The sequence below is a fragment of the Rhinoraja longicauda genome, chromosome 24, assembly GCF_053455715.1.
Source record: "Rhinoraja longicauda isolate Sanriku21f chromosome 24, sRhiLon1.1, whole genome shotgun sequence".
Classification (NCBI taxonomy): domain Eukaryota; kingdom Metazoa; phylum Chordata; class Chondrichthyes; order Rajiformes; family Arhynchobatidae; genus Rhinoraja; species Rhinoraja longicauda.
In genome coordinates, this window is record NC_135976.1 from 35,818,259 (window position 1) to 35,845,981 (window position 27,723).

At 54.1% G+C, this 27,723-nt stretch overlaps 1 protein-coding gene across 4 annotated transcripts in view; it reads left to right on the forward strand.

Annotated features, from left to right (window-relative positions):
• The window catches only part of lamb3 (laminin subunit beta 3), an 89,284-nt gene that overhangs the window by 51,073 nt on the left and 10,488 nt on the right, over nt 1-27,723 (forward strand). For all 4 annotated transcript variants that reach the window (XM_078420254.1, XM_078420255.1, XM_078420257.1 and 1 more), the window contains 15 exons: nt 2,570-2,629; nt 3,663-3,823; nt 6,730-6,856; nt 8,835-8,908; nt 9,262-9,447; nt 12,549-12,612; nt 14,110-14,309; nt 16,639-16,759; nt 17,807-17,995; nt 19,081-19,242; nt 19,601-19,797; nt 21,314-21,422; nt 23,249-23,618; nt 25,764-25,933; nt 26,719-26,927. In XM_078420254.1, coding sequence (XP_078276380.1) covers nt 2,570-2,629; nt 3,663-3,823; nt 6,730-6,856; nt 8,835-8,908; nt 9,262-9,447; nt 12,549-12,612; nt 14,110-14,309; nt 16,639-16,759; nt 17,807-17,995; nt 19,081-19,242; nt 19,601-19,797; nt 21,314-21,422; nt 23,249-23,618; nt 25,764-25,933; nt 26,719-26,927 — 2,399 coding nt within the window. The remainder of the gene's footprint in view (nt 1-2,569; nt 2,630-3,662; nt 3,824-6,729; nt 6,857-8,834; nt 8,909-9,261; nt 9,448-12,548; nt 12,613-14,109; nt 14,310-16,638; nt 16,760-17,806; nt 17,996-19,080; nt 19,243-19,600; nt 19,798-21,313; nt 21,423-23,248; nt 23,619-25,763; nt 25,934-26,718; nt 26,928-27,723) is intronic.

Sequence of the window (27,723 nt, forward strand, 5' to 3'; positions counted from 1 at the left end):
TCACTCTCTCCCAAGAGAGCCGAGGCAGAGGAGATTAGTTCATTTTGGCATCTGGACATTTAGTTTTAGAGATGTAGCACAGAAACAGGCCCTTCGGCCCATCGAGTCCACGCCGGCCAGCGATCACCTGTTCACACTGGTTCCACGTTCTCCCACTTTCTCACCCACTCCCTACACACCAGGGGGCAATTTACAGAGTGGCCGACTAACCTACAAACCCCCACGTCTTTGGGATGTGGGAGGAAACCGGAGCACCCGGAGGAAACCCACCTGGTCACAGCGAGAACGTGCAAACTCCACACAGACAGCACCCGAGGTCAAAATAGAACCCAGGTCTCCGGTTTTTAGTGTTGCTGCAAAATTCCATAAGAAACCAATATAGAAATGCCAATTACAAGTACTTTAACATGTTAATTTATTTGACTGAAAATGTGAAGAGACACTCATGATGGTGTTGATGGAAGATAGACACAGAACACTGGAGTAACTCAGCGGGTCAGGCAGCATCTGGGGAGGAAAGGAATGGGTGGCGTTTCGGGTCGAGACCCTTCTTCAGACGTTCTGACGTTAGAGTCTGAAAAAGGGTCCTCGACCTGAACGTCACCCATGTCCTTCTCTCCCGAGATGCTGCCCGACCTGCTGAGTTACTCCAGCATTTTGTGTCTATCTTCGGTTTAAACCGCATCTGCAGTTCCTTCCTACACTGTTTCTGTTGGTGCAGATCACAGAGAGAGTGGGGGAGCTGGGAAGTGTATCGAGCACAGTGCCGGGCAATAGAGACACATTGGGGCATGCGTGTACATGAGTAATCCTGAGACATTCCTTCATCACCGACACACTCATTGGTCCTGAACACACCTTTCTGGGCGCGTCGCTTAAAAGAGGAGCTGACACAAGGCAGAGGCAGAGACCGGACTACACCAGCTACAACACATCCCAGCTCCACCAGCGACTGCAAGAGATTCATCACTGTAATGTTCGCTATCAAACCTTCTGGCTCAATGGAAATATTTTCCAGACAACCGCAGAAGCTTTTATGTGTAGGAAGGAACGGCAGATGCTGGTTTAAACCGAAGACAGACGCAAAATGCTGGAGAAACTCAGCGGGTCAGGCGGCACCTCTGGAAAGAAGGAATGGGTGACGTTTCGGGTCGAGTCGAATCTCTCCAGAGATGCTGCCTGTCCCGCTGAGTTATCCAGCTTTCTGTGTCTGTCTCAGAACTTTCATCCCAGGTTGGACATGGTACAAGATTCAAGTCTAAGAGTGTTTCATTGTCAAACGTCCTGAAACGCAACAATGAAATTATTACTTACAGCAGCACAGCAGATATGTAATTTAAAAAAATATTTTTTTATATTGTTGACAGTGCACTCTGTTTCCATGTTGTGTTGTGCTGTTGTAAGTAAGAATGTCATTGTTCTATCTGGGACACACGGCAAGAAATCACTCTTGGCACTTGACTCTTAAACATAGTATTCGGAGATTAGAGGGCACAGCTTTAAGGTGAGAGGGGCAAAGGTTAAAGGAGATGTGCGGTACATGTTTTTTTTCACACCTGGGGTGGTGGGAGGGAGGGTGGGGGTGGGGGTGGGGGGGAGGGTGGGGGCCTGGAACGTGCTGCAGGGGGTGGGGGGGAGGGTGGGGGTGGGGGTGGGGGGAGGGGGGGGGTGGGGGCCTGGAACGTGCTGCCAGGGGTGGGGGTGGGGGGGAGGGTGGGGGTGGGGGTGGGGGCGGGGGCCTGGAACGTGCTGCCAGGGGTGGGGGTGGGGGTGGGGGTGAGGGTGGGGGGTGGGGGTGGGGGGGAGGGTGGGGGTGGGGGCGGGGGTGGGAGCGGGGGCCTGGAACACGCTGCCAGGGGTGGGGGTGGAGGCAGATACGCTAGTGGTGTTTAAGAGACCTTTAGACAGGCGCGTGGGTATGCAGGGAATGGAGGAATACGGCTCACATTTCGTGATTAGTTCGGGTGTCAGAGGTTCTGGGGAGAAGGCAGGAGAATGGGGTTAGTGGGGAGAGATAGATCAGCCGTGATTGAATGACGCGTAGACTTGATGGGCCGAATGGCCTAATTCTGCTCCTATCACTTTTGACATTGTGCAGTCAAGGGAGATTAAAGGTAGACACAAAATGTTGGAGTAACTCAGCGGGTCAGGCAGCATCTCAGGAGAGAAGGAATGGGTGACGTTTCGAGTCGAGACCCTTCCTCAGACTGATCATGGGAGATTAGGTACCTTGGCATCATGTTCAGCACGGACATTGTGGGCCGAAGGGCCTGTTGCTGTTCTATGTTCTATGTTCTAAACAAGGTGAAACACTTTCTTCTAAATTACCAGCAACTCAATTGAATAAATCTATGGAATTCACGATTGTTAACTTGCACACTTACCAGATTGAAAGTTATAATAATCTGTAAGCATTCGAGAGCATGAGATGTTTAAACCAGAAGCTTCTACTACTGCGTCACTGAATCGGTTGGCTGTATGGTTGAATAATGAGCGGCCACAGAGGCTGCTCCAAGGTTAGCAGTAAAGGTTCATGACAAAGATGGACGGATTTCTGTTTTCCCCTCAGGTGCCGTACCTGACAAAGGTGTGTTCAGCGCGAGGATGCTGCTGTTGCTCCTGAGCCTGGGTAAGTCCACAAGTCACAACACTGAGCATAAAGCAGACAGGTCGTGCATCAGGAAACTTACTTCTGCTTCCCAAAATATCCAGAGTGCTGGAGTAACTCAGCGGGTAAGGCAGCATCTGTGGAGAACATGGATAGGTGACGTTTCACAGAGTGCTGGAGTAACTCAGCGGGTCAGGCAGCATCTGTGGAGAACATGGATAGGTGACGTTTCAAAGAGTGCTGGAGTAACTCAGCGGGTCAGGCAGCATCTGTGGAGAGAAGGAACGGGGGACGTTTCGGGTCGAGACCCTTCTTCAGACTGGTTAGGGATAAGGGAAATGAAAGACATTAGATGATGATGTGGAGAGATAAAGAACAATGAATGAAAGATGCAAAAAGTAACGATGATAAGGGAAACGGACCGTTGTTAGCTGTTTGTTGGGTGAGAACGAGAAGCTGGTGCGACTTGGGTGGGGGAGGGGGAGAGAGAGAGGGAATGCCGGGGCTACCTGAAGTGAGAGAGATCAATATTCATCCCACTGGGCTGTGAGCTGCCCAAGCCAAATATCAGATGGTGTTCCTCCAATTTGCGTGTATAGTTTTATCGGCATGTGTACCGAGGTACAGTGAAAAGCTTTTCATTGCGAGCATTCTGTGGTCCTTAGGGTGGCCATCTTCCTCACTGCCAAATACGGGACAGGGTGACGTCACCGCCCCGCGCCCCACATGACCTCACCCAGCCAGGGGCCCGGGCCGGGCGGCCGCCATTGGTGGAGCGGGGGCACGTGGCCGCTGGCTGGGTGAGGTCACGTTGGGCGCGGGGCGGTGACGTCACCCTTTGTCCCGTATTTGGCAGTGAGAAAGTTGGCCACCCTACTAATACGGGACAAGGGCGGTCCCGGACGGGACAAACTAATGTAGCCCAAAATACGGGATGTCCCGGCTAATACGGGACAGTTGGGAGCCCTGTGTGTACAGAGGTACAGTGAAAAGCTTTTTGTGGCGTGCATTCTGTGCTGCTGTATGTTATAACGTGTCATTGCCGTGTTTGCAGCTTTTGCCAGCCGTGTCCTTGCACAGGACTGCACCGATCACGCATGTTATCCTCAGCCCCGCGAACTCACCGTCGGACACGGCAATAAACTTCACGCCTCATCAACGTGCGGCCTACAAGAGTCGCAGAGTTACTGCACGGCAAAGGTGTACCACGGACGGGTCAGTACTGCCCTCCTCAACGCTCGCTATAGCCCCTCGCTATAGCCCCTCGCCGCCTCACTCACTCACAACCCTGTCAACAACGCCTCGACGCTCGCTATAGCCCCCCGCCGCCTCACTCACTCACAACCCTGTCAACAACGCCTCAACGCTCGCTATAGCCCCCCGCCGCCTCACTCACTCACAACCCTGTCAACAACGCCTCGACGCTCGCTATAGCCCCCCGCCGCCTCACTCACTCACAACCCTGTCAACAACGCCTCGACGCTCGCTATAGCCCCCCGCCGCCTCACTCACTCACAACCCTGTCAACAACGCCTCGACGCTCGCTATAGCCCCCCGCCGCCTCACTCACTCACAACCCTGTCGACAACGCCTCAACGCTCGCTATAGACCCCCGCCGCCTCACTCACTCACAACCCTGTCGACAACGCCTCGACGCTCGCTATAGCCCCCCGCCGCCTCACTCACTCACAACCCTGTCGACAACGCCTCGATGCTCACTGCCCGCTATAGCCCCCCGCCGCCTCACTCACTCACAACCCTGTCGACAACGCCTCGACGCTCACTATAGCCCCCCGCCGCCTCACTCACTCACAACCCTGTCGACAACGCCTCAACGCCCGCTATAGCCCCCCGCCGCCTCACTCACTCACAACCCTGTCAACAATGCCTCGACCTTTACCGAATAGTGAAAGGCCCGGATAGAGTGGATGTGGAGAGGATGGTTCCACTGGTGGGAGAGTCTAGGACCAGAGGGCACAGCCTCAGAATTAAAGGACGTTCCTTCAGGAAGGAGATGAGGAGGAATTTCTTTAGTCAGAGGGTGATGAATCTGTGGAGCTCATTGCCACAGACGGCTGTGGAGGACAAGTCAGTGGATATATTTAAGGCAGAGATAGATAGATTCTTGATTAGTACGGGTGTCAGGAGTTATCTTTGATCTTTGTGTTCTCTGAAATGCCAGAGATTGAGGTGAGACCTGATAGAATTAAGAGTGGCACAGATAGGGTAGACAGTCAGAACCTTTATCCAAGAATGAAAATTATTGATCAGTGCGGGTGTCAGGGGTTACGGGGAGAAGGCAGGAGAATGGGGTTGAGAGGGAGAGACAGATCAGCCGTGATAGAATGGCAGAGTAGACTTGATGGGCCGAACGGCCTAATTCTGCTCCTGTGACTTGTGAACATGAACATGAAAATATCAAAGATTAGAGGGCACAGCTTTAAGGTGAGAGAGGCAAAGTTTAAAGGCAAGTTATTCTACACGGAGGGTGTTGGGGGCTGGAACACGCTGCCAGGGGTGGGGGTGGAGGCAGATACGATAGTGGTGTTTAAGAGGCTTTTAGAGAGACACAGGGAGATGCAGGGAGTGGATCATGTACAAACAGGTAGATAGATGGTCTTGGAATCATGTTCGGCACAGACATTGTGGGCCGAATGGCCTGTTCCTGTGCTGTTCTATGTTCCATGAGACTTGTACTGGCAGGGGTTGGTTGGTTGGTGTGGGCCCGTGGGGTCAGGGAGTGAGAGAGTGGTTTGCTCTGTTTGCTGGAGGTCAGAGAGCAACCTATACCAGTGCCCTGTGTCTGTGAGGGTCCCCAACGAGGGAGACGGGAGGTCAGGACCGCTCTCTAGTTGGTGATAGGATGGTTCAGTTGCCTGATAACAGCCGGGAAGAAACTGTCCCTGAATCTGGAGGTGTGCGTTTTCACACTTCTGTACCTCTTGCCTGATGGGAGAGGGGAGAAGAGGGGGTGACCGGGGTGAGACTGGTCCTTGATTCTGCTGCTGGCCTTGCCGAGGCAGCGTGAGGTGTAGATGGAGTCAGTGGAGGGGAGGTTGGTTTGTGTGATGGTCTGGGCTGCTGGCCTTGCCGAGGCAGCGTGAGGTGTAGATGGAGTCAGTGGAGGGGAGGTTGGTTTGTGTGATGGTCTGGGCTGCCGGCCTTGCCGAGGCAGCATGAGGTGTAGATGGAGTCAGTGGAGGGGAGGTTGGTTTGTGTGATGGTCTGGGCTGCGTCCACAATTGTCTGTAATTCCTTGTGGTCTTGGATGGAGCCATTCCCAAACTAAGCTGTGATGCATCCTGATAACACTTCCATACGTCAGAAACTCCAGCTGCACATTGCCCAGACTTGAATAATGCCTCACCCAATTTATTTACTCAGTCAAAATGGAATTACCTGTTGGCCACAGAGTTCCAGAGTTACTGAATCAGACAGGGTGGGTCTCAGATCTGTTTGTCTGACCTTCCATGTTACAGTGTGCTCAACACTGCCAGCTTAACCCATTGCCTTCTTCAATCGAACCTTCCCAGGGCAGACGCAAGGAACTGCAGATGCTGGTTTACCAAAATAAAAGGGACAAAGTGCTGGAGTAACTCAATGGGTCAGGCAGCATCTGTGGAGAACATGGATAGGTGACGTTTCACAGAGTGCTGGAGTAACTCAGCGGGTCAGGCAGCATCTGTGGAGAACATGGATAGGTGACGTTTCACAGAGTGCTGGAGTAACTCAGCGGGTCAGGCAGCATCTGTGGAGAACATGGATAGGTGACGTTTCACAGAGTGCTGGAGTAACTCAGCGGGTCAGGCAGCATCTGTGGAGAGAAGGGACAGGTGATGGTTGGGGTCAGGACCTTTCTTCAGACTTTAGCCTTGAATGTTCTTTCCAAATGTTGATCTGATTGGCTATACAGTTAGACAAGGAGCCAGAGAACTGAAGAAGGGTCCCGACCCGAAACGTCACCTCTCCACGTTCTCCACAGATGCTGCCTGACCCGCTGAGTTACTGCGGCACTCTGTGCGTGTGTACGGGACCAGGGCATTGCGTATGGGGCAGGAGAGGGCATATGTTGGGCCTTCACGGTGAAGTGTCTGATGTCCATGGTTTGTGTTGTTCCCCAGGAGCTGCTGCAGTGTTGTGTCTGTGACTCACGGAATGAATACAACCCAGTGTACTTCACCAACAGCCACCGCATCGGCAACGTGGTTCCCTCCGGCGCGCTGAGAAGCTGGTGGCAGTCGGAGAACGGTGAGATCACCCTGCCTTGATTCTCCTTTAGAGATACAGCGCGGAAACAGGCCCTTCGGCCCACCGAGTCCGCACCGATCCAACCATCCCCGCACACTAACACTATCCTACACACACTAGGGACAATTTACACACACACCAATTAACCTACAAAGCTGCACGTCTTTGGAGAGTGGGAGGAAACCGAAGATCTCGGAGAAAACCCACGCAGGTCACGGGGAGAACGTTCAAACTCCGTCCAGTAAAGTCTGATTAACCATACCCCGAGGGTCTCAGGTTGTGGTAGGATGGTTCAGTTGCCTGATAACAGCCGGGAAGAAACTGTCCCTGAATCTGGAGGTGGGACTTTCAGCCCACCGGGTCCGTGCCGACCAACGATTGCCCCGCCCACTCTCACCATCCTACGCTCGAAGAACAATTTACAGAAGCCAATTAACCAACAAACCCACACGTCTTGGAGTGCGGGAGGAAACCGGGGCACCCGGAGAGAACCCACGCAGGTCACGGGGAGAACGTACAAACTCCGTACAGACAGCGCCCGTAGTCGGGATCGAACCCGAGTCTCTGGCGCTGTGAGGCAGCAGCTCTACCCGCTGCACCACCTCTGTTCTTCTTGAAACTTCCACAGTAAAGTAAAGCCGGCGTTGTCTTGGCAATGTAGCTGCCTGCAATCTCTGGCCGATGTGTGTCCAAACCTCACTCCCTGAGAGACGTGTTGGTTGGCTCCTGGGCCTGGCCAAGCTGCCATGGGTTACGTCCGTGCCCGAGTGTTCCTTGACAAAGAACGCGCGGTGTCCACGAGCACCATAGAGGGTTTCCGGGACCGCTGGGCACCGCGGGTGGGGGAGGGGGGGGGGGAAGATGCATCCCAGATCAGCTTTGTAACATCGTCATCTAATAATTAGTAATAACAACACTTGGTAATTTCTGTATTATAGTGGTGGGTGTTTTGTTATAGTTTGTTTGGTAAATATTCATAAGGTCATAAGTGATAGGAGCAGAATTAGGCCATTCGGCCCATCAAGTCAACTCCGCCATTCAATCATGGCTGGTCTATCTCTCCCTCCTAACCCCATTCTCCTGCCTTCACCCCATAAACCCTGACACCCGTTACTAATCAACAATCTATCTATCTCTGCCTTAAAAATATCCACTGACTTGTGGCCTCCACGGCCGTCTGTGGCAATGAATCCCACAGATTCACCGCCCTCTGGCTAAAGAAGTTAATGTAAATAATTGAATAAATGTAGTTTTGATTACATGTTGCCCTAGTGATTGGGCAGGGTGTGCAGAGCCCACACACTGGGTTGGGGCAATAACATCTTTACCGCATCGAATGTGTGGAAGGAACTGCAGGTGCTGGTTTAAACCAAAGATGAACACAAAATGCTGGAGTAACTCAACGGGACAGGTAGCATCTCTGGAGAAAAGGAATAGGTGACGTTTTGGGTCGGGTCTGAAGAAGGGTCTCGACCCAAAACGTCACCCATTCCTTCTCTCCAGAGATGCTGCCTGTCCCGCTGAGTTACTCCAGCATTTTATCATATGATATCATATATATACAGCCGGAAACAGGCCTTTTCGGCCCTCCAAGTCCGTGCCGCCCAGTGATCCCCGTACATTAACACTATCCTACACCCACTAGGGACAATTTTTACATTTACCCGGCCAATTAACCTACATACCTGTACGTCTTTGGAGTGTGGGAGGAAACCAAAGATCTCGGAGAAAACCCACGCAGGTCACGGGGAGAACGTACAAACTCCTTACAGTGCAGCACCCGTAGTCAGGATCGAACCTGAGTCTCCGGCGCTGCATTCGCTGTAAAGCAGCAACTCTACCGCTGTGCTACCGTGCCGCCATTTTGTGTCCATCTTCAGTGTAAATCAGCAGGTGCAGTTCCTTCCTACATTTTGAAAATATTTGATGGATATAGTCTGACCAATCTGTTCTCCTGCTTCCACCTGCGTGTTTACAGATCAGGATCAAGTGTCCATTCAGCTGGACGTGGGCGGAAAGTTGCAACTACATGACGTTCTCGTACAATTCAAGGTAAGATCCTTCTTCGAAAATCGGACCTAAGGAACTGCAGATGCTGGTGCTGGAGTAACTGACCTGCTGAGTTACTCCAGCAGTTTGTGTCTCCCTTCGATGAGTCTGCTTATCTTGGTTCATAGCTTCATAGAGCTGTACAGCACGGAAACAGGCCCTTCGGCCCACCTTGCCCATGCTGGGCTAGTCCCAGTTGCCTGCAATTGGCCCACGGCCGTCTTTCTCTTCCTATCCATGTGCCCAAAGGTCGGAGCAGTGTTGAGCGGGCATGTTGATGTAAAGCGTTGATGTAAAGCGTTGTAAAGCAGGCATGTTGATGTAAAGCGTTGACCCCGTGCTTCCTCCCCCGGCAGTCCCCGCGACCGGCGGCCATGATGATCGAGCGTTCGAACGACTTTGGCCGCACCTGGAAACCGTACCAGTACATTGCCGATGACTGTGCCGCCTCGTTCCCTGGCATTGCCACCGGCCGCCCGCGGGACCTTGCCGACGTTCGCTGCCAGCAGCAACTACGCACACAAGAGCCATCCGACGAGCAGGTATCAGTCCGAACCTCTCCCACCCCCCCGCCACCCTCTGCTCTAACCCTCCTCCGTTCCATCCATGCCCTCTGGTCCTAGACTCTCCCACCCCCCCGCCACCCTCTGCTCTAACCCTCCTCCGTCCCATCCATGCCCTCTGGTCCTAGACTCTCCCACCCCCCCGCCACCTTCTGCTCTAACCCTCCTCCGTTCCATCCATGCCCTCTGGTCCTAGACTCTCCCACCCCCCCGCCACCCTCTGCTCTAACCCTCCTCCGTTCCATCCATGCCCTCTGGTCCTAGACTCTCCCACCACTGGAAACATCCTCTCCACATCCACTCTCTGCAGGCCGTTCATCAGTCCATGCCTCTCCCACCCCCACCCTCCACGCCAACCCACCTCTGTCCCATCACCTCCAGTCACTGCCCGGCCCTCTCCCACACCGACATCCGTGCACACGTGTCCCTAGAGAGGGAACACGCGGTGTCATAAGTTCATAAGTGATAGGAACAGAATTAGGCCATTCGGCCCATCAAGTCTACTCCGCCATCCAATCGTGGCTGATCTATCTCTCCCTCCTAACCCCATTCTCCTGCCTTCTCCCCATAACCCCTGACACCCGCACTGATCAAGAATCTGTCTATCTCGGCCTTAAAAATATCCACTGACTTGTGGCCTCCACAGCCGTCTGTGGCAAAGAATCCCACAGATTCACCGCCCTCTGACTAAAGATTCCTCCTCATCTCCTTCCGAAAGGGACGTCCTTTAATTCTGAGGCTGTGCCCTCTGGTCCTAGACTCTCCCACCAGCTGAGACGAGATGGGAGCGTGGCCAGTGTGGTGTGGGTCAGTGAGAGTGTAGCCAGGGTGGTGTGGGTCAGTGAGAGTGTGGCCAGGGTGGTGTGGGTCAGTGAGAGTGTGGCCAGGGTGGTGTGGGTCAGTGAGAGTGTGGGGGGGGGTGGTGTGGGTCAGTGAGAGTGTGGCCCAGGGTGGTGTGGGTCAGTGAGAGTGTGGCCAGGGTGGTGTGGGTCAGTGAGAGTGTGGCCAGGGTGGTGTGGGTCAGTGAGAGTGTGGCCAGGGTGGTGTGGGTCAGTGAGAGTGTAGCCAGGGTGGTGTGGGTCAGTGAGAGTGTAGCCAGGGTGGTGTGGGTCAGTGAGAGTGTGGGGGGGTGTGGGTCAGTGAGAGTGTGGCCAGGGTGGTGTGGGTCAGTGAGAGTGTAGCCAGGGTGGTGTGGGTCAGTGAGAGTGTGGCCAGGGTGGTGTGGGTCAGTGAGAGTGTGGCCCAGGGTGGTGTGGGTTAGTGTGGCCAGGGTGGTGTGGGTCAGTGAGAGTGTGGCCAGGGTGGTGTGGGTCAGTGAGAGTGTGGCCAGGGTGGTGTGGGTCAGTGAGAGTGTGGCCAGGGTGGTGTGGGTCAGTGAGAGTGTAGCCAGGGTGGTGTGGGTCAGTGAGAGTGTGGGGGGGTGTGGGTCAGTGAGAGTGTGGCCAGGGTGGTGTGGGTCAGTGAGAGTGTAGCCAGGGTGGTGTGGGTCAGTGAGAGTGTGGCCAGGGTGGTGTGGGTCAGTGAGAGTGTGGCCCAGGGTGGTGTGGGTTAGTGTGGCCAGGGTGGTGTGGGTCAGTGAGAGTGTGGCCAGGGTGGTGTGGGTCAGTGAGAGTGTGGCCAGGGTGGTGTGGGTCAGGGTGGTGTGGGTCAGGGTGGTGTGGGTCAGTGAGAGTGTGGCCAGGGTGGTGTGGGTCAGTGAGAGTGTGGCCAGGGTGGTGTGGGTCAGTGAGAGTGTGGCCAGGGTGGTGTGGGTCTCTGATGATGCAGGCTGCCTTTTTGAGGCAGCGACTCCTGTAGATCCCTTCGATGGTGGGGGGACCGGGCAGTGTGGGGTGGGGGGCTCAGTGATGGACCGGGCAGTGTGGGGTGGGGGGGTCAGTGATGGACCGGGCAGTGTGGGGTGGGGAGGTCAGTGTGTGATGGAGTGGGCAGTGTGGGGTGGGGGGGTCAATGATGGACCGGGCAGTGTGGGGTGGGGGGGTCAGTGATGGACCGGGCAGTGTGGGGTGGGGGGGTCAGTGATGGACCGGGCAGTGTGGGGTGGGGAGGTCAGTGTGTGATGGAGTGGGCAGTGTGGGGTGGGGGGGTCAATGATGGACCGGGCAGTGTGGGGTGGGGGGGTCAGTGTGTGATGGAGTGGGCAGTGTGGGGTGGGGGGGTCAGTGTGCGATGGACCAGGCAGTGTGGGGTGGGGGGGTCAGTGTGTGATGGACCGGGCAGTGTGGGGTGGGGGGTCAGTGATGGACCGGGCAGTGTGGGGTGGGGGGGTCAGTGTGTGATGGAGTGGGCAGTGTGGGGTGGGGGGGTCAGTGTGCGATGGACCAGGCAGTGTGGGGTGGGGGGGTCAGTGTGTGATGGACCGGGCAGTGTGGGGTGGGGGGGTCAGTGATGGACCGGGCAGTGTGGGGTGGGGGGGTCAGTGTGTGATGGAGTGGGCAGTGTGGGGTGGGGGGGTCAGTGTGTGATGGACCGGGCAGTGTGGGGTGGGGGGGTCAGTGATGGACCGGGCAGTGTGGGGTGGGGGGGTCAGTGATGGACCTGGCAGTGTGGGGTGGGGGGGTCAGTGATGGACCGGGCAGTGTGGGGTGGGGGGGTCAGTGTGTGATGGAGTGGGCAGTGTGGGGTGGGGGGGTCAGTGTGTGATGGACCGGGCAGTGTGGGGTGGGGGGGTCAGTGATGGACCGGGCAGTGTGGGGTGGGAGGGTCAGTGTGTGATGGAGTGGGCAGTGTGGGGTGGGGGGGTCAGTGATGGACCAGGCAGTGTGGGATGGAGGGGTCAGTGTGTGATGGAGTGGGCAGTGTGGGGTGGGGGGGTCAGTGATGGACCAGGCAGTGTGGGGTGGGGGGGTCAGTGTGTGATGGAGTGGGCAGTGTGGGGTGGGGGGGTCAGTGATGGACCGGGCAGTGTGGGGTGGGGGGGTCAGTGATGGACCGGGCAGTGTGGGGTGGGGGGGGTCAGTGATGGAGTGGGCAGCGATCACTACTCTCTGTCATCATTCCTGGGCAAGATGAAGCAGCTATATTTTCTTTCAGCTGAAGGGGTTATTTGAACTGAATCTTGTCTCTGTGTCGATCTCCAGGTGATGTTTAATCCTCTCAGTCTCGCTGACCACATCAGTGTCCCAACGAGTGACAAGATCAACAGTAAGACATTCCTTTGGCCTTGTACTCCGCTCACCAACTGCGTGGCCCCTCCACTGTGAAAGGATGATTCCCACTGTACTTTGTTGGCAATGTGGTCTATTGTCTATAATGTTAAATCACTTTTGGATAGGCACAAATTCTACAAATCAAATACTAGAGGGCAGAGCTTTAAAATGAGAGGGGCAGAGTTTGAAGCACTCTGATGTGCAGGGTAATTTTCTACCCAGAGGGTGGTGGTGGTCATGCCAGGGGTTGCGGTGGAGGCAGGTACGATGGTGGCATCTGAGGCTTTTGGATAGACGCATGGATCTGCAAGGAATGGAGGGATATGGATCACATGCAGGCAGGTAAGGGTTAGTCTTGGCATCTTGTTCAGCACAGACAGGGCGGCACGGTGGTGCAGCGGTAGAGTTGCCGTCTTATAGCGAATGCAGCGCCGGAGACCCGGGTTCCATCCCGACTACGGGTGCTGTCTGTGCGGGGAGTTTGTACGTTCTCCCCGTGACCTGTGTGAGTTTTCTCCGAGATCTTCGGTTTCCTCCCACACTCCAAAGACGTGCAGGTTTGTAGTTTAATTGGCTTGGTAAATGTAAAAATTGTCCCTCGTGGGTATAGGATAGTGTTAATGTGCGGGGATCGCTGGGCGGCGCGGACCCGGTGGGCCAAAAGGGCCTGTTTCCGCGCTGTATCTCTAAACTAAACATTGTGGGCGGAAAGGCCTGTGCTGTACTGTTGTATGTTCTAAGATGCCTCATCTACTCTAGTCCCACCTGCCTGCTTTGACCAAATACCTCTTAACCGTGCGTATCCATGTACCTGTTCAAGTGTCTTTTAAATGCTGTTATATTGACAGGGTAACGAATGGCAGGGTGCTAGGACAGCGGAGGAGGTTCATGGGCAAGTTACCTCAAGCTTCGTCACTTAGGAAGGCGGTAGACAAAGTGCTGAAGGCAAAGCCGGGGGCGAAGACCATTAGGAAGGGATTCCCAGCATTTGGAGTAGAAGATAGACATAAGAAGCTGGAGTAACTCAGCGGGACAGGCAGCATCTGTGGAGGGAAGGAATGGGTGACGTTCCCTTCATCTGATGAAGGGTCCCGACCCGAAACGTCACCCATTCCTTCTCTCCAGAGATGCTGCCTGACCCGCTGAGTTACTCCAGCACTTTGTGTCTACCTTCGGTTTAAACCAACGACTGCAGTTCCTTCCAGTCCACAACTTGGAAGGTGGGTTGCCTATCGGGGTGGGAGCCTTTGACAGACTGATGGAGAAGGGGGGAGAAAGCTGGAGAAGAGAGGTAGGGGGTGGGACAAAGTCTGGCAAGTGATGGGTGGATACAGGTGAGGGGGGTGACTGGCAGATGGGTGGAAACAGTGACAAATAATACAATAGTAAAGGAGATAAGATGAAGCTGGCAGCATCTGCAGGGCCCAGCTTAAAACTGAACCAAATGATGTGATGTTTGTTGTATTTTTAATGAAACATCCTGTCTGTTTAGATTTAGCACCGTTTACCAACCTGAGGATTAATTTTGTCAAGCCCTACAAGTCACCAACGTCTCAGAACCTGCAGAACGTTAACACATTCTACGCCGTGTACGAGGTGAAGATCCGGGGCAGCTGTTTCTGCAACGGTCACGCATCCAGCTGTGCTGCAGCTGGCAGCGCCATCATGACACCGCGAGGCCCACGACCAACCGTGAGTACCCCTCCCCCCTCACCCCCTCCCCCCCCCCTCCCCTCCTCCACTCCTCATTAACTGAACCGAATTGAATTGAATTGAATAAATGTATTTGCCAAGTATGTACACGTACAAGGAATGTGCCTTGGTGATCCGCTCGCAAGTAACAACACGACATGCAGCAAACAATTAAGAATGAAACATTATAATTTAAATGTGAAGAATGAAATAAAATACCAGAACACAAGGAGGGGACAGACTTTTGGTTGTTGAGTAGAGCTGCTGCTCGTGGATAAAAGCTGTTTTGATGTCTGGCTGTGGCTGCTTTGACAGTCCGGAGTCGCCTTCCAGAGGGAAGTGCTTCAAGGAGTTTGTGGCCAGGGTGAGAGGGGTCAGAGATGATCTTGCCCGCTCGCTTCCTGGCCCTTGCAGTGTACAGTTCGTCAATGGGGGGAAGGTTGCAGCCAACAACTTTCTCAGCTGTGCGAACGATGTCGTGCTTGGTGGCTGAGCCAAACCAGACCACGATGGAGAAGGTGAGGACAGACTCTATGATGAACCATCACAGATGTAAATTACACCGTACAGTGACAGTTCAGTTTACTGTCACGTGTACAGACGTACAGCCAAACAGGAGGCTGAGGGGCGATCTTATAGAGGTGTATAAAATCAAATCGGGAAAAGATAAGGTGAATGCACTGACTCTTTTATCCAGAGTAGGGAATGAAGAATTAGAAGACATTGGTTCAAGGTGAGAGGGGAAAGATTTATTAGGAACCTCAGGGGCTACGTTTTCACACGGTGGGTATATCAATCCAGTTTAATTTCGTTTATTGCCACGTGTACCGAGGTACAGTGAAAAGCTTTTGCTGCGTGCTAACCAGTCAGCAGAATGACAAGACATGATTACAATCGAGCCGTTTACAGTATACAGATACATGATAGGGAATTACGTTTAGTGCAAGGTAAAGACAGCAAAGTCCAAGCATGTTCATGTGATAGGAGCAGAATTAGGCCATTCGACCCATTCAATCATGGCTGATCTATCTCTCCCTCCTAACCCCATTCTCCTGCCTTCTCCCCATAACCCCTGACACCCGCACTGATCAACAATCTATCTTTCACTGCCTTAAAAATATCCACTGACTTGGCCTCCAAAGCCTTCTGTGGCAATGAATCCCACAGATTCACCACTCTCTGACCTGAAGATATTCCTCCTCATCTCCTTCCTAAAGGAACGTCCTTTAATTCTGAGGCTGTGCCCTCTGGTCCTAGACTCTCCCACTAGTGGAAACATCCTCTCCACATTCTGATCAAAGTATTAGGATCCAAGTAACAAACTGCCTGTTCGTCTTTGCATTGGTTGGACTAAAGTTTGGATTTCTGCCATGCCTTCTTCCACACAGCAATGAAACACAACATTAGAACACAGAACATTGGTGAGACCACACCTGGAGTATTGCATACAGTTTTGGTCTCCTAATCTGAGGAAAGACATTCTTGCCATAGAGGGAGTACAGAGAAGGTTCACCAGATTGATTCCTGGGATGGCAGGACTTTCATATGAAGAAAGACTGGATAGACTCGGCTTGTACTCGCTGGAATTTAGAAGATTGAGGGGGGATCTTATAGAAACTTACAAAATTCTTAAGGGGTTGGACAGGCTAGATGCAGGAAGATTGTTCCCGATGTTGGGGAAGTCCAGAACAAGGGGTCACAGTTTAAGGATAAGGGGGAAGTATTTTAGGACCGAGATGAGAACGTTTTTTTTCACACAGAGAGTGGTGAATCTGTGGAATTCTCTGCCACAGAAGGTAGTTGAGGCCAGTTCATTGGCTATATTTAAGAGGGAGTTAGATGTGGCCCTTGTGGCTAAAGGGATCAGGGGGTATGGAGAGAAGGCAGGTACGGGATACTGAGTTGGATGATCAGCCATGATCATATTGAATGGCGGTGCAGGCTCGAAGGGCCGAATGGCCTACTCCTGCACCTATTTTCTATGTTTTCTATGTTTCTATAGAAAGGTACAGGACACGGAGTGCTGGAGTAACTCAGCGGGTCAGGCAGCATCTCTGGAGAAAAAGGATGGGTGACGCTTTGGATCTGAAGAAGGGTCCCTCCCCGAAACATTACCCATCCTCTTTCTCCAGAGATGAGTTGGCTTGCCTGACCCACTGGGTTACTCCAGCACTTTGTGCCTATCATCGGTATTAACCCAGCATCTGTGGGTCTTTGTTTCTACATCTGTTCAATGCCCTCTGTGCTTTGGGCATAGTTGAGTCAGGATGCAAACTGCGTGTGTTTTTGGTCTTATTGCTTTGCAAGAGGTCTTTCTGTTCTATTTCAGACGTACGGGCAGTGCGTGTGTAAGCACAACACAGTGGGCAGCAACTGTGAGCAATGTGCCAGCCTCTACAATGACCAGCCCTGGAGACCAGCTGATGACCAGAGTACCAACGCCTGTAAAAGTGAGTGCCGCGGCCCCCGGGCGCAGTGTGGACCTCCCACCTCTAGAGGGAGGCAGCACCGGGGGTGATCACAGAGGCCTCAACCAGGTCACTTTAGTCTGGTTTAGAGATACCGCGCGGAAACAGGCCCTTCGGCCCATCGTGTCCGCACCGACCAGCGTCTTGATTAGTACGGATGTCAGGGGTTATGGGGAGAAGGCAAGAGAGGGAGAGGAGGGAGAGATAGATCAGCCATGATTGAATGGCGGAGTAGACTTGATGGGCCGAATGGCCTAATTCTGCTCCTATTCCTTATGACCTTATGATCCCCGCACACTAACACTATCCGACACACACCAGGGACAATTTACGTTTACACCAAGCCAATTAAACTACAAACCCCCACGTCTTTGGAGTGCGGGGGGAAACCGGAGCACCCGGAGAAAACCCACGCAGGTCACGGGGAGAACGTACAAACTTCGTGCAGACAGCACCCTAGCTAGGACTGAACCCGGGTCTCTGGCGCCGTGAGGCAGCAGCTCTACCCGCTGCGCCACTGTGCCGCCTGTCAACTGGGCAAGTGTTTCTAGTAATCTGGGGAAAAACAAAAAGTGCTGGAGTAACTCAGCGGGTCAGGCAGCATCTGTGGAGAACATGGATACGTAACGTTTCATGTCAGGACCCTTCTTCATACTGATTGCAGATTGAGTTGAATCTGACTACAATCAGTCTAAAGAAGGGTCCCGATTCGAAATGTCACTTATCCATGTTCTCCACAGATGCTGCCTGACCCGCTGAGTTACTCCAGCACTTTGTGTTTTTTTTTGTATAACCGCATCTGCAGTTCCTCGTTTCTTCAAACTTTAAGTAGTTTGGTTTTGTTCACAAGGCAACTTGAAGCTTGCATTAAAGTTAATTGCACTTTTAAAATTGCTCACTAGAGTCATGTTTATGGGATGTGGGTGGGGGTTGGGGGTCTGAAGTACTCCAGTACTTTGTGTCTTGTTCTGTGAGCCAGCACCTGCAGTTCCCAGGGTTGACATGTTTCCTTTCTCTTGTTTACGGCAGAGTGTGACTGCAACAACCATTCACAGAGGTGCCACTTTGATGCCGACGTGCACCGTGCCAACGGTGGGGTGAGGGGAGGGGTCTGTGACAGCTGCCAACACAACACCATGGGCAACAACTGTGAGAGATGCCAGCCCCCCTTCCGCCGAGACCCCCGGCGAGAAATCACCGCCGCCGACGCCTGTGTGGGTGAGCCTGCAGTCATTAGAGATACGGCGCCGAGACAGGCCGCTCGGCCCAACGACCCGTACACTAGCACGGTCCTACGCTCTCTAAACCAGAGATACGGCGCCGAGACAGGCCACTCGGCCCAACGACCCATACACTAGCATGATCCTACGCTCTCTAAACCAGAGATACGGCGCCGAGACAGGCCGCTCGGCCCACCCCGTACACTAGCACTATCCTACGCACTCTAAACCAGAGATACGGCACCGAGACAGGCCGCTCGACCCACCCCGTACACTAGCACGATCCTACGCTCTCTAAACCAGAGATACAGGGCGGAAACAGGCCCTTCAGCCCACCGAGTCCGCACCGACCAGCGTTCACCACATACACTAGCACGATCCTGCGCACTCTGAACTTCAGAGATACATGGCGGAAACAGGCCCTTCGGCCCACCGAGTCCACACCGACCAGCAATCACTAGCACTATCCTGCACACACTAGGGGAACTGCAGGGGTTCCCCTCTGATCCAGGCAGCGTTCAGGTGCACCCACCTCCTCCGCTCCCAGTCCAAAGCCCCCACATCCGTAATGTAATGGGATTAAATTGAATTGAATTGAAATTCCTTGCTTGCACACCATGCCAAGGTAGGCCAAGGGTGGCCACCTCAAGGGCACTTACAGGTTACAAAATCCCCCCCACCCCACTGGCACCAGGAATCCCCTGTGTTCTCCCCCCCCCCCCACACCGGGACTGAACTGCACACAATATTCCAAATGCGGCCTGACCATAGGAACGTAGAAACAAAGAAAATAGGCCATTCGGCCCTTCGGGCCAGCACCGCCATTCAATGTGATCGTGGCTGATCGTCCACAATCAGTGCCCCGTTCCTGCTCTCTCCCCGTACCCCGTGATTGCGTTAGCCGTCAGAGCTGAGTGTAACTCTCTCCTGCGGAGCAGTGTCGCGCTCACCGTGTCTGCGTCACCGTTCCCCGTGTCTGCGTCACCGTTCCCCGTGTCCGTGTCACCGTTCCCCGTGTCTGCGCCCAGAGGCCGCGGTGCCAGCCACTCACTGCTCGCTGTGTTTTTTCCCGCTGCCCGCCAGCCTTCGCCTGTGACTGTGACGCGGCGGGGTCTCTCGGTGACGGGGCGTGCGACCCAGTGACCCAGCGGTGCAGCTGCAAACAGAACGTGGAGGGGGCTCGCTGCGACCGCTGCAAATCCGGCTTCTACCGCCTGCTCGCCACCAACCCTGCCGGCTGCCAGAGTGAGTACCGCGCGCGGCACGGCGGGTGTGTGGGTGGGGGTGGGTGGGGGTGGGGGTGGGGGTGGGGGCCTGGAACACACTGCCAGTGGTAGGAGTGGGGGTGGGGGTGGAGGCAGATACGATCGTGGTGTTTAAGAGGCTATTGGTTAGGCACACGGATATGCAGGGAATGGATCACGGGCAGGCAGATATGAGTTGGTCCATGTTTGGCACAAACATTGTGGGCCGAAGGGCCTGTTCCTGTGCTGTACTGTACTGTACTTTATGCTGAGTAACTCAGCGGGTCAGGCAGCATCTGTGGGGACGTGATACAGGAACATCGTGGGGATGAGTGTGACGGGGTTGTGTTGTGTTGCAGGATGTGCGTGCAGTGAGCAAGGATCAGAGCCTGGCAGGAGCTGCAGCGAGGGCAGCGGGCAGTGCAGATGCCTGCCCCATGTGGTGGGCCCCACCTGTGACCGCTGTGCCCAGGGCTTCTGGAACCTCCAGAACAGAGTGGGCTGCACGGCCTGCAAGTGCCACCCCACCAACTCCTACAGCCTCTACTGCGATAAGGTAAGTGCAGTTATGTACAGCCCCAGTGTACCAGCCCACACCCAGTGTACCAGCCCATACCGTGTACCAGCCCATACCGTGTACCAGCCCATCCCCAGTGTACCAGCCCCAGTGTACCAGCCCACACCGTGTACCAGCCCATCCCCAGTGTACCAGCCCCAGTGTACTAGCCCACACCGTGTACCAGCCCACACCGTGTACCAGCCCACACCCAGTGTACCAGCCCACACTGTGTACCAGCCCAGCCCCAGTGTACCTGCCCATCCCCAGTGTACCAGCCCCAGTGTACCTGCCTATCCCCAGTGTACCAGCCCCGGATACCAACCCAGCCCCAGTATACCAGCCCACACCCAGTGTACCAGCCCAGCCCAGTGTACCAGCCCCAGTGTACCAGCCCAGCCCCAGTGTACCAGCCCAGCCCCAGTGTACCAGCCCACACCCAGTGTACCAGCCCATACCGTGTACCAGCCCATACCGTGTACCAGCCCACACCGTGTAGCAGCCCATCCCCAGTGTACCAGCCCCAGTGTACCAGCCCAGCCCCAGTGTACCAGCCCCAGTGTACCAGCCCACACCGTGTACCAGCCCACACCATGTACCAGCCCAGCCCCAGTGTACCAGCCCACACCGTGTACCAGCCCAGACCATGTACCTGCCCACACCATGTACCAGCCCCAGTGTACCAGCCCACACCGTGTACCAGCCCAGACCCTGTATCACAACCTATCCCAGTATCACCCACAGCTAGGGTTGCCAACTGTCCCGTATTAGCCGGGACATCCTGTATTTTGGGCTAAATTGTTTTGTCCCGTACGGGACCGCCCTTGTCCCATATTAGGTCCGGACAAGGAGGCAAGGAGGTTGCGTAGCAACCCGCCTCCTGGCCCTGGGCGGCCGCCATTGGTGGAGCGGGAGCACGTGGCCGCTGGCTGGGTGAGGTCACGTGGGGCGCGGGGCGGTGACGTCACCTTGTCCTATATTTGGGAGTGAGGAAGTTGGCAACCCCTACCCCCAGTATCACAGTCCCACACCCAGTGCAGGAAGGATCTGCAGATGCCGGTTTAAACCAAAGATAGACACAAAAAGCAGCAGCAACCCAGCGGGACAGACAGCATCTCTGGAGAGAAGGAATGGGTGACGTTTCAGACTGAAGAAGGGTCCTGACTAGTGGGAGAGTCTAGGACCAGAGGGCACAGCCTCAGAATTAAAGGACGTTCCCTTAGGAAGAAGAGGAGAAATCTCTTTAGTCAGAGGGTGGTGAATCTGTGGGATTCTTTGCCACAGACGGCTGTGGAGGCAACAAGTCAGTGAATATTTTTCAGGCAGAGATAGATAGATTCTTGATCAGTGTGGGTGTTAGGGGTTATGGGGAGAAGGCAGGAGAATGGGGTTAGGAGGGAGAGATAGATCAGCCGTGATTGAATGACGGAGTAGACTCGATGGGCTGAATGGCCTGAGTCTGCTACTATCAATGATGGGCTAGTAAACGTTGTAACCGGTTGCATTTGTTGTCCAGATCACCGGGCAGTGCCCGTGCCGAGCGGGCACTAATGGAAGAACGTGCGGACAATCCGACCCGGTGAAATGCCCGGACCATTACTACAGCTTGGGTACAGAATGCGTGCGTAAGTACCAGCCCTGCCATCCTTACGCCTGGCCACTCCGGCCTGGTCACCCTGGCCGACCGTCACCCCCCACACATCCCTCACACACACCACACACACCCCTCACACACCCCTCACACACCACACACCCCTCACACACCCCTCACACACCCCTCACACACCCCTCACACACACCACACACCCCTCACACACCCCTCACACACCCCTCACACACACCACACACCCCTCACACACCCCTCACACACCCCTCACACACCCCTCACACACCACACACACCGCACACACACCACACACACACCACACACACCACTCAAAACAAGACACGATGCAGAAACAAGGAACTGCAGATGATGGTTTACCAAGCAAAGACACAGAGTGCTGGAGTAACTCAGTGGGTCAGGCAGCATCTGTGCAGAACGTGGGTAGGTGACGTTTGGAGTCGCTGCATCAGACTGAATGTAGGGAGGGGGAGAGGGTAACGCATGGCAAGCCATAGGTGAACATAGGTGAAGGGGGTTTCTGATAGGCAGATGGTTGGAGGATGGCCAGAGATGACACACACAAGGTGTGAGACACACGGCGCCGGAATGCCAGAGATCCAGGTTCGATCCTGACTACGGGCGCTGTCTGTACGGAGTTTGCACGTTCCCCTAATGACCGCGTGGGTTTTATCCGGGTGTTCCGGTTTCCGCCCACACTCCAAAGATGTGCGGGTTTGTAGGTTAATTGTCTTCTGTAACGTAATAGTCCCTAACGTGTGGGATAGTGCCCGTGTACGTGGTGATCGGTGGTCGGTGACCACTCGGTGGGAAGGGCCTGTTTCTGCGCTGTATCTCTAACGTGTAACGGGGTGAATAGGCCACTGGCAGCGGGTGAGAGGGATTGGCACATCCTACCTGGCCAATGCTCAGTGTGTGACTATCGTCAGTCCCACTGTTCCACCCTGTGGTGGGGCAGTGACACTGAGACAGAGGAGCAGGGTGATCACAGGCTGGGATGTGCTTACACAGAGTGAGGAGGGTGTTTCACACAGAGGGTGGTGGGTGCCTGGAACCTGCTGCCAGAGGTGCTGGTAGTGAGGCAGATAGGATTCGATACGATAGAACTTTATCCCAGGAGGGAAACTGATCTGCCATCATCAATACAAGATACACCAAACATGGAACTACAGTGACGAGTGGAAAGGATTGGGGATGGGCAAAGATTGGGGAGGGGGGTGGGGTGGGGAGTCAGTCTACCCCATGACAGAAGGGGGAGGGATTGTACAGTTTGATAACCACAGGGATTAAGATGGCACTGCCCACCACCGACTGGTAGAACATCTGCAGCATCTCACTGCAGATGTTGAAGGAGCGGAGCCTTCACATAAAGTGCAGCCAGCTCTGTACCTGCTTGTACAGGGCCTCAGCGTTCCTGGACTAGTCCAGTCTAATGTCCAGGTAACTCCCAGGTATCTGCACTCGCGGGTAAACTGCACATCCACCCCATTGATGGAGACCGGGGACAGGGCTGTCCCTCCCCTCCTAAGCCCCACCACTAACTCCTTGGTCTAAATGTTTCTTAAATGTTGCGATAGTCCCAGCCTCAATACCTTCTCCGGCAGCTCGTTCCATACACCCACCACCCTCTGTGTGAAAACGTTACCCCTCAGGATCCTATCTGATCTTTCCCCCCCCCCTCACTTGAACCCCATGTCCTCTGGTTCCCGATTGCCCTCCCGTTGGGCGAGGGTCTCTGTGCTTCTCCCTGGTCTACTCTGCCGATGATCGACATGCCTGCCAGGGCAGGGTGACTAGTGCTAATGGTGCCATCTTCTCTGCCCACAGGCTGTGAGTGTGACTCTGCTGGGTCGGAGCAGGGCGCGTGTGACAAGGCGACGGGGCGGTGTTTGTGTCGGCCGGGCTTTACGGGCCAGCGCTGTGACGAGTGTGAGCGGGCGCGTGGTTACTGCTCCGACTTCCCCGAGTGCCGCCAGTGTCACCCATGTTTCCTCATCATGGACAAGGAGCTGGGCTCCATCACCGTGCGGCACAAAGCGCTGGTCAACATAAAGCTGCCGGGGCAGGCCAGCAGTCGGCACGATTCCCAGATACTTGCGCTGAACAACAGACTGCAGCAGATCCAAGCTATCATCAGCAACCCTGCTGTGTCCAACACCACCATCACTGACATGTACAACAAGTACATCCAGCTCAGGTACGTCCCACACCATCGTCAGCATCGCACACATCACCGCCTGCATTCAACAGACAGCTAGACCCAGTGTTGCACTGGGCGGCACGGTGGCGCAGCGGTAGAGTTGCTGCCTTACAGCGAATGCAGCGCCGGAGACTCAGGTTCGATCCTGACTACGGGCGCCGTCTGTACGGAGTTTGTACGTTCTCCCCGTGACCTGCGTAGGTTTTCTCCGAGATCTTCGGTTTCCTCCCACACTCCAAAGACATATAGGTATATAGGTTAATTGACTGGGTAATATGTAAAAATTGTCCCTAGTGTGTGTAGGATAGTGTTAGTGTGCGGGGATCACTGGGCGGCGCGGACTCGGTGGGCCGAAGGGCCTGTTTCCGCGCTGTATCTCTAAATCTAAAATCTAATGGCCAGAGCTGTCACTGTCACTGGGGCCAGTGGCCGCTGGTACATTCCCCGCTAGTTAAAATTACAGAGGTGCCAGAGCAGCACTCCAGTGAACTCCAGCAGCACGGCACCCCTGGTTAGACCGGTCTGAACAAGGGTCTCGACCCAAACGTCACCCATTCCTTCTCTCCAGAGATGCTGCCTGACCCGCTGAGTTACTCCAGCATTTTGAGTCTATCGAGAGTTAGATTTAGCTCTGAGTTACTCCGGCATTTCGTGTCTATCTGGGGAGAAGATGGTTCTAGCCTCAGAGATTATAGAAACATATAAAATTCTTAAGGGATTGGACAGGCTAGATGCAGGAAAAATGTTCCCGATGTTGGGGGAGTCCAGAACCAGGGGTCACAGTTTAAGAATAAAGGGTTGGCCATTTAGGACTGAGATGAGGAAAAACATTTTCACCCAGAGAGTTGTGAATCTGTGGAATTCTCTGCCACAGAAGGCAGTGGAGGCCAATTCACTGGATGCTTTCAAGAGAGAGTTAGATTTAGCTCTTAGGGCTAACGGAATCAAGGGATATGGGGAGAAAGCAGGAACGGGGTACTGATTGTGGAAGATCAGCCATGATCATATTGAATGGCGGTGCTGGCTCGAAGGGCTGAATGGCCTCCTCCTGCACCTTTTTCTAAGAGCTTTATCTAACTCCCTCTGTAGACCTGATAGAAAATATGGAATTACGTGAAGCATAATTAGAGGGTAGACAGTCAGAACCTGGAGTAACTCAGCGGGTCAGGCAGCATCTGTGGAGAACATGGATAGGTGACGTTTCACAGAATGCTGGAGTAACTCAGCGGGTCAGGTAGCATCTGTGGAGAACATGGATAGATGACGTTTCGGGTCAGGACCCTTCTTCAAGATTCCTGCATCTCCTTCCCACACTTTGTGCAAGGAGTTGGACCAGACTCAGGCCATTGTTCCCCGCCAGTTCAGTTTAGTCCAGTGTAGTTTATTGTCACATGTACCGAGGTACAGTGAAAAGCTTTTGCTGCGTGCTAACCAGTCAGCGGAAAGACAATACATGATTACAATCGAGTCGTTTACAGTACACAGCTACATGATCAGGGAATCTGTGGGAAGAGACATTCTAGAGTGTGGAGTGATTGTAACGTGAGTTTGTAGAACTGTTTCTGTGGCTAGTGTGCAGACAGTCGCCTGGGATGGGCACCATCTTGAAAGGGGATCAAGTGTTGATAACATCACAAGTGATAATTGTAGAAAGGAGTAGATAGAAGTGGAATTAGGCCACTCGGCCCATCAAGTCTACTCCACCATTCAATCACGGCTGATCTGTCTCTCCCTCTTAACCCCATTCTCCTGCCTTCTCCCCATAACCCCTGACATCCGTACTGATCAAGACGCTGGTCGGTGCGGACACGATGGGCCGAAGGGCCTGTTTCCGCGCGGTATCTCTAAACCAAACTAAAGTGACCTCTGTGATCACCCCCGGTGCTGCCTCCCTCTACAGGTGGGGGGTCCACACTGCGCCCGGGGGCCGCGGCACTCACCTTTACAGGCGTTGGTACTCTGGTCATCAGCTGGTCTCCAGGGCTGGTCATTGTTGAGGCTGGCACACTGCTCACAGGTGCTGCCCACTGTGTTGTGCTTACACACGCACTGCCCGCACATCTGAAATAGAACAGCAAAGCAATGAGACCCGCGTTAGCGACGTTTGCACTTAGCCAGCCTGTTGTTTGGACGTGTTCACAGGCTGGAGACAGACCAGGTCAACCCGGACGTTGGCGGTGTGGATCAGAACGTGCGGCTGGTCAGGGAGCTGGAGGAGCTGAAGGGCGATGTGAGGAATATCCAGAGGCAAGTCCGTGTGAAGAATGAGCAGCTGGATCACTACATCGCTGAGGGCTCGCACGGAACTCAAGGTAAGGGGCCAGTGACGGGCCAATGACAAGAGGGGCGTAGTTACCTAAACCTGGAGAATTCAGTCTTCATGCATCGGACTGTAAACTACCTGTGGAATCTGAGGGGCTGCACCTCCAGTTTGTGGAGGTGAAGACAGAAACAGAGCAAACCCGTCAGATCAATGGGTCTATCTATGTAGTTCTGTAACAGCTCAATGAGTCTGGATCACAGCATAAGATCATGTGATAGGAGTAGAATTAGGCCATTCGGCCCAAATGCCCACTCTGCCATTCAATCATGGCTGAGCTATCTCTCCATCCTAACCCCATTCTCCTGCCTTCTCCCCATAACCCCTGACACCCGCACTAAAACAGGGGTGGCAAGGTAGCACAGTGGTAGAGTTGCTGCCTTATAGCGCTGGATACCCGGGTTCGATCCCGACTACGGGTGCTGTCTGTACGGAGTTTGTACGTTCTCCCCGTGACCTGCCTGGGTTTTCTCCGAGATCTTCGGTTTCCTCCCACACTCCAAAGACATACAGGTTTGTAGGTTAATTCGCTTGGTGTGTGTGTAAATTGTCCCTCGTGTGTGTAGGATAGAGTTAGTGTGCGGGGATTGCTGTGGACTAGATGGGCCGAAGGGCCTGTTTCCGCACTGTATCTCTTAAACTAAACTAAACTAAAACTAATCAAAGTTGTGTTGTTGCTCGTCATATCTCTGGATCAACGGAGCACTTCCCAGTCCAATGTTAACTGTTGAGCGACCACAGCCCTGCCACACATGCTAGTGATTCCTGTTCCTTCAGGTGCGTTCACCAGCATCTTGTCATCGTACCAGCGGTCTGGCAGAGCGAGAGGCCGGGTCACCGCCGTGGAGCCCGACATCCTGAAGGCTCGTGATGCCCGCTTCACTGCCAAGCGCCTGGAGTCCCATCTCAGCCCCGACAACGGCCTCAAACTGCGCGAGATGAAGGAGGGCCTGAAGACCCCAGATATCAACCCACTCATCAGCAAGGTAAGGCAGTGCAGCGCCCTGCTCACGAGTCCCTCGTTACCCCAACCCCGGCAATCTGTCTGCCCCAAAGACAGACACACTGCTGGAGTAACTCAGCGGGCCAGGCAGCATCTGTGGAGAACATGGATAGGTGACGTTTCACAGAGTGCTGGAGTAACTCAGCGGGTCAGGCAGCATCTGTGGAGAACATGGATAGGTGACGTTTCACAGAGTGCTGGAGTAACTCAGCGGGTCAGGCAGCATCTGTGGGGAACATGGATAGGTCATGTTTCACAGTGCTGGAGTAACTCAGCGGGTCAGGCAGCATCTGTGGGGAACATGGATAGGTGACGTTTCACAGAGTGCTGGAGTAACTCAGCGGGTCAGGCAGCATCTGTGGTGATATTTTGGATCAAGACCCATCTTCAGTCTCCAGAGATGCTGCCTGACCCGCTGAGTTACTCCAGCATTTTATGACTATCTTCAGTGTAAACCAGCATCTGTAGTTCCTCCTATACATTCTGTAAACCCTGTCACTGTGTAAGGCCCGTTATGTGATAAGTTCATGTTCTAGGAGCAAAATTAGGCCATTCGGCTCATCAAGTCTACTCTGCCATTCAATCACGGCTGATCTATCTCTCCCTCCTAACCCCATTCTCCTGCCTTCTCCCCATAACCCCTGACACCGGCACTAATCAAGAATCTATCTATCTCTGCCTTAAAAATATCCACTGACTTGTGTGGCAATGGATTCCACAGATTCACCACCCTCTGTCTAAAGAAAATCCTCCTCAACTCCTTCCTAAACGTACGTCCT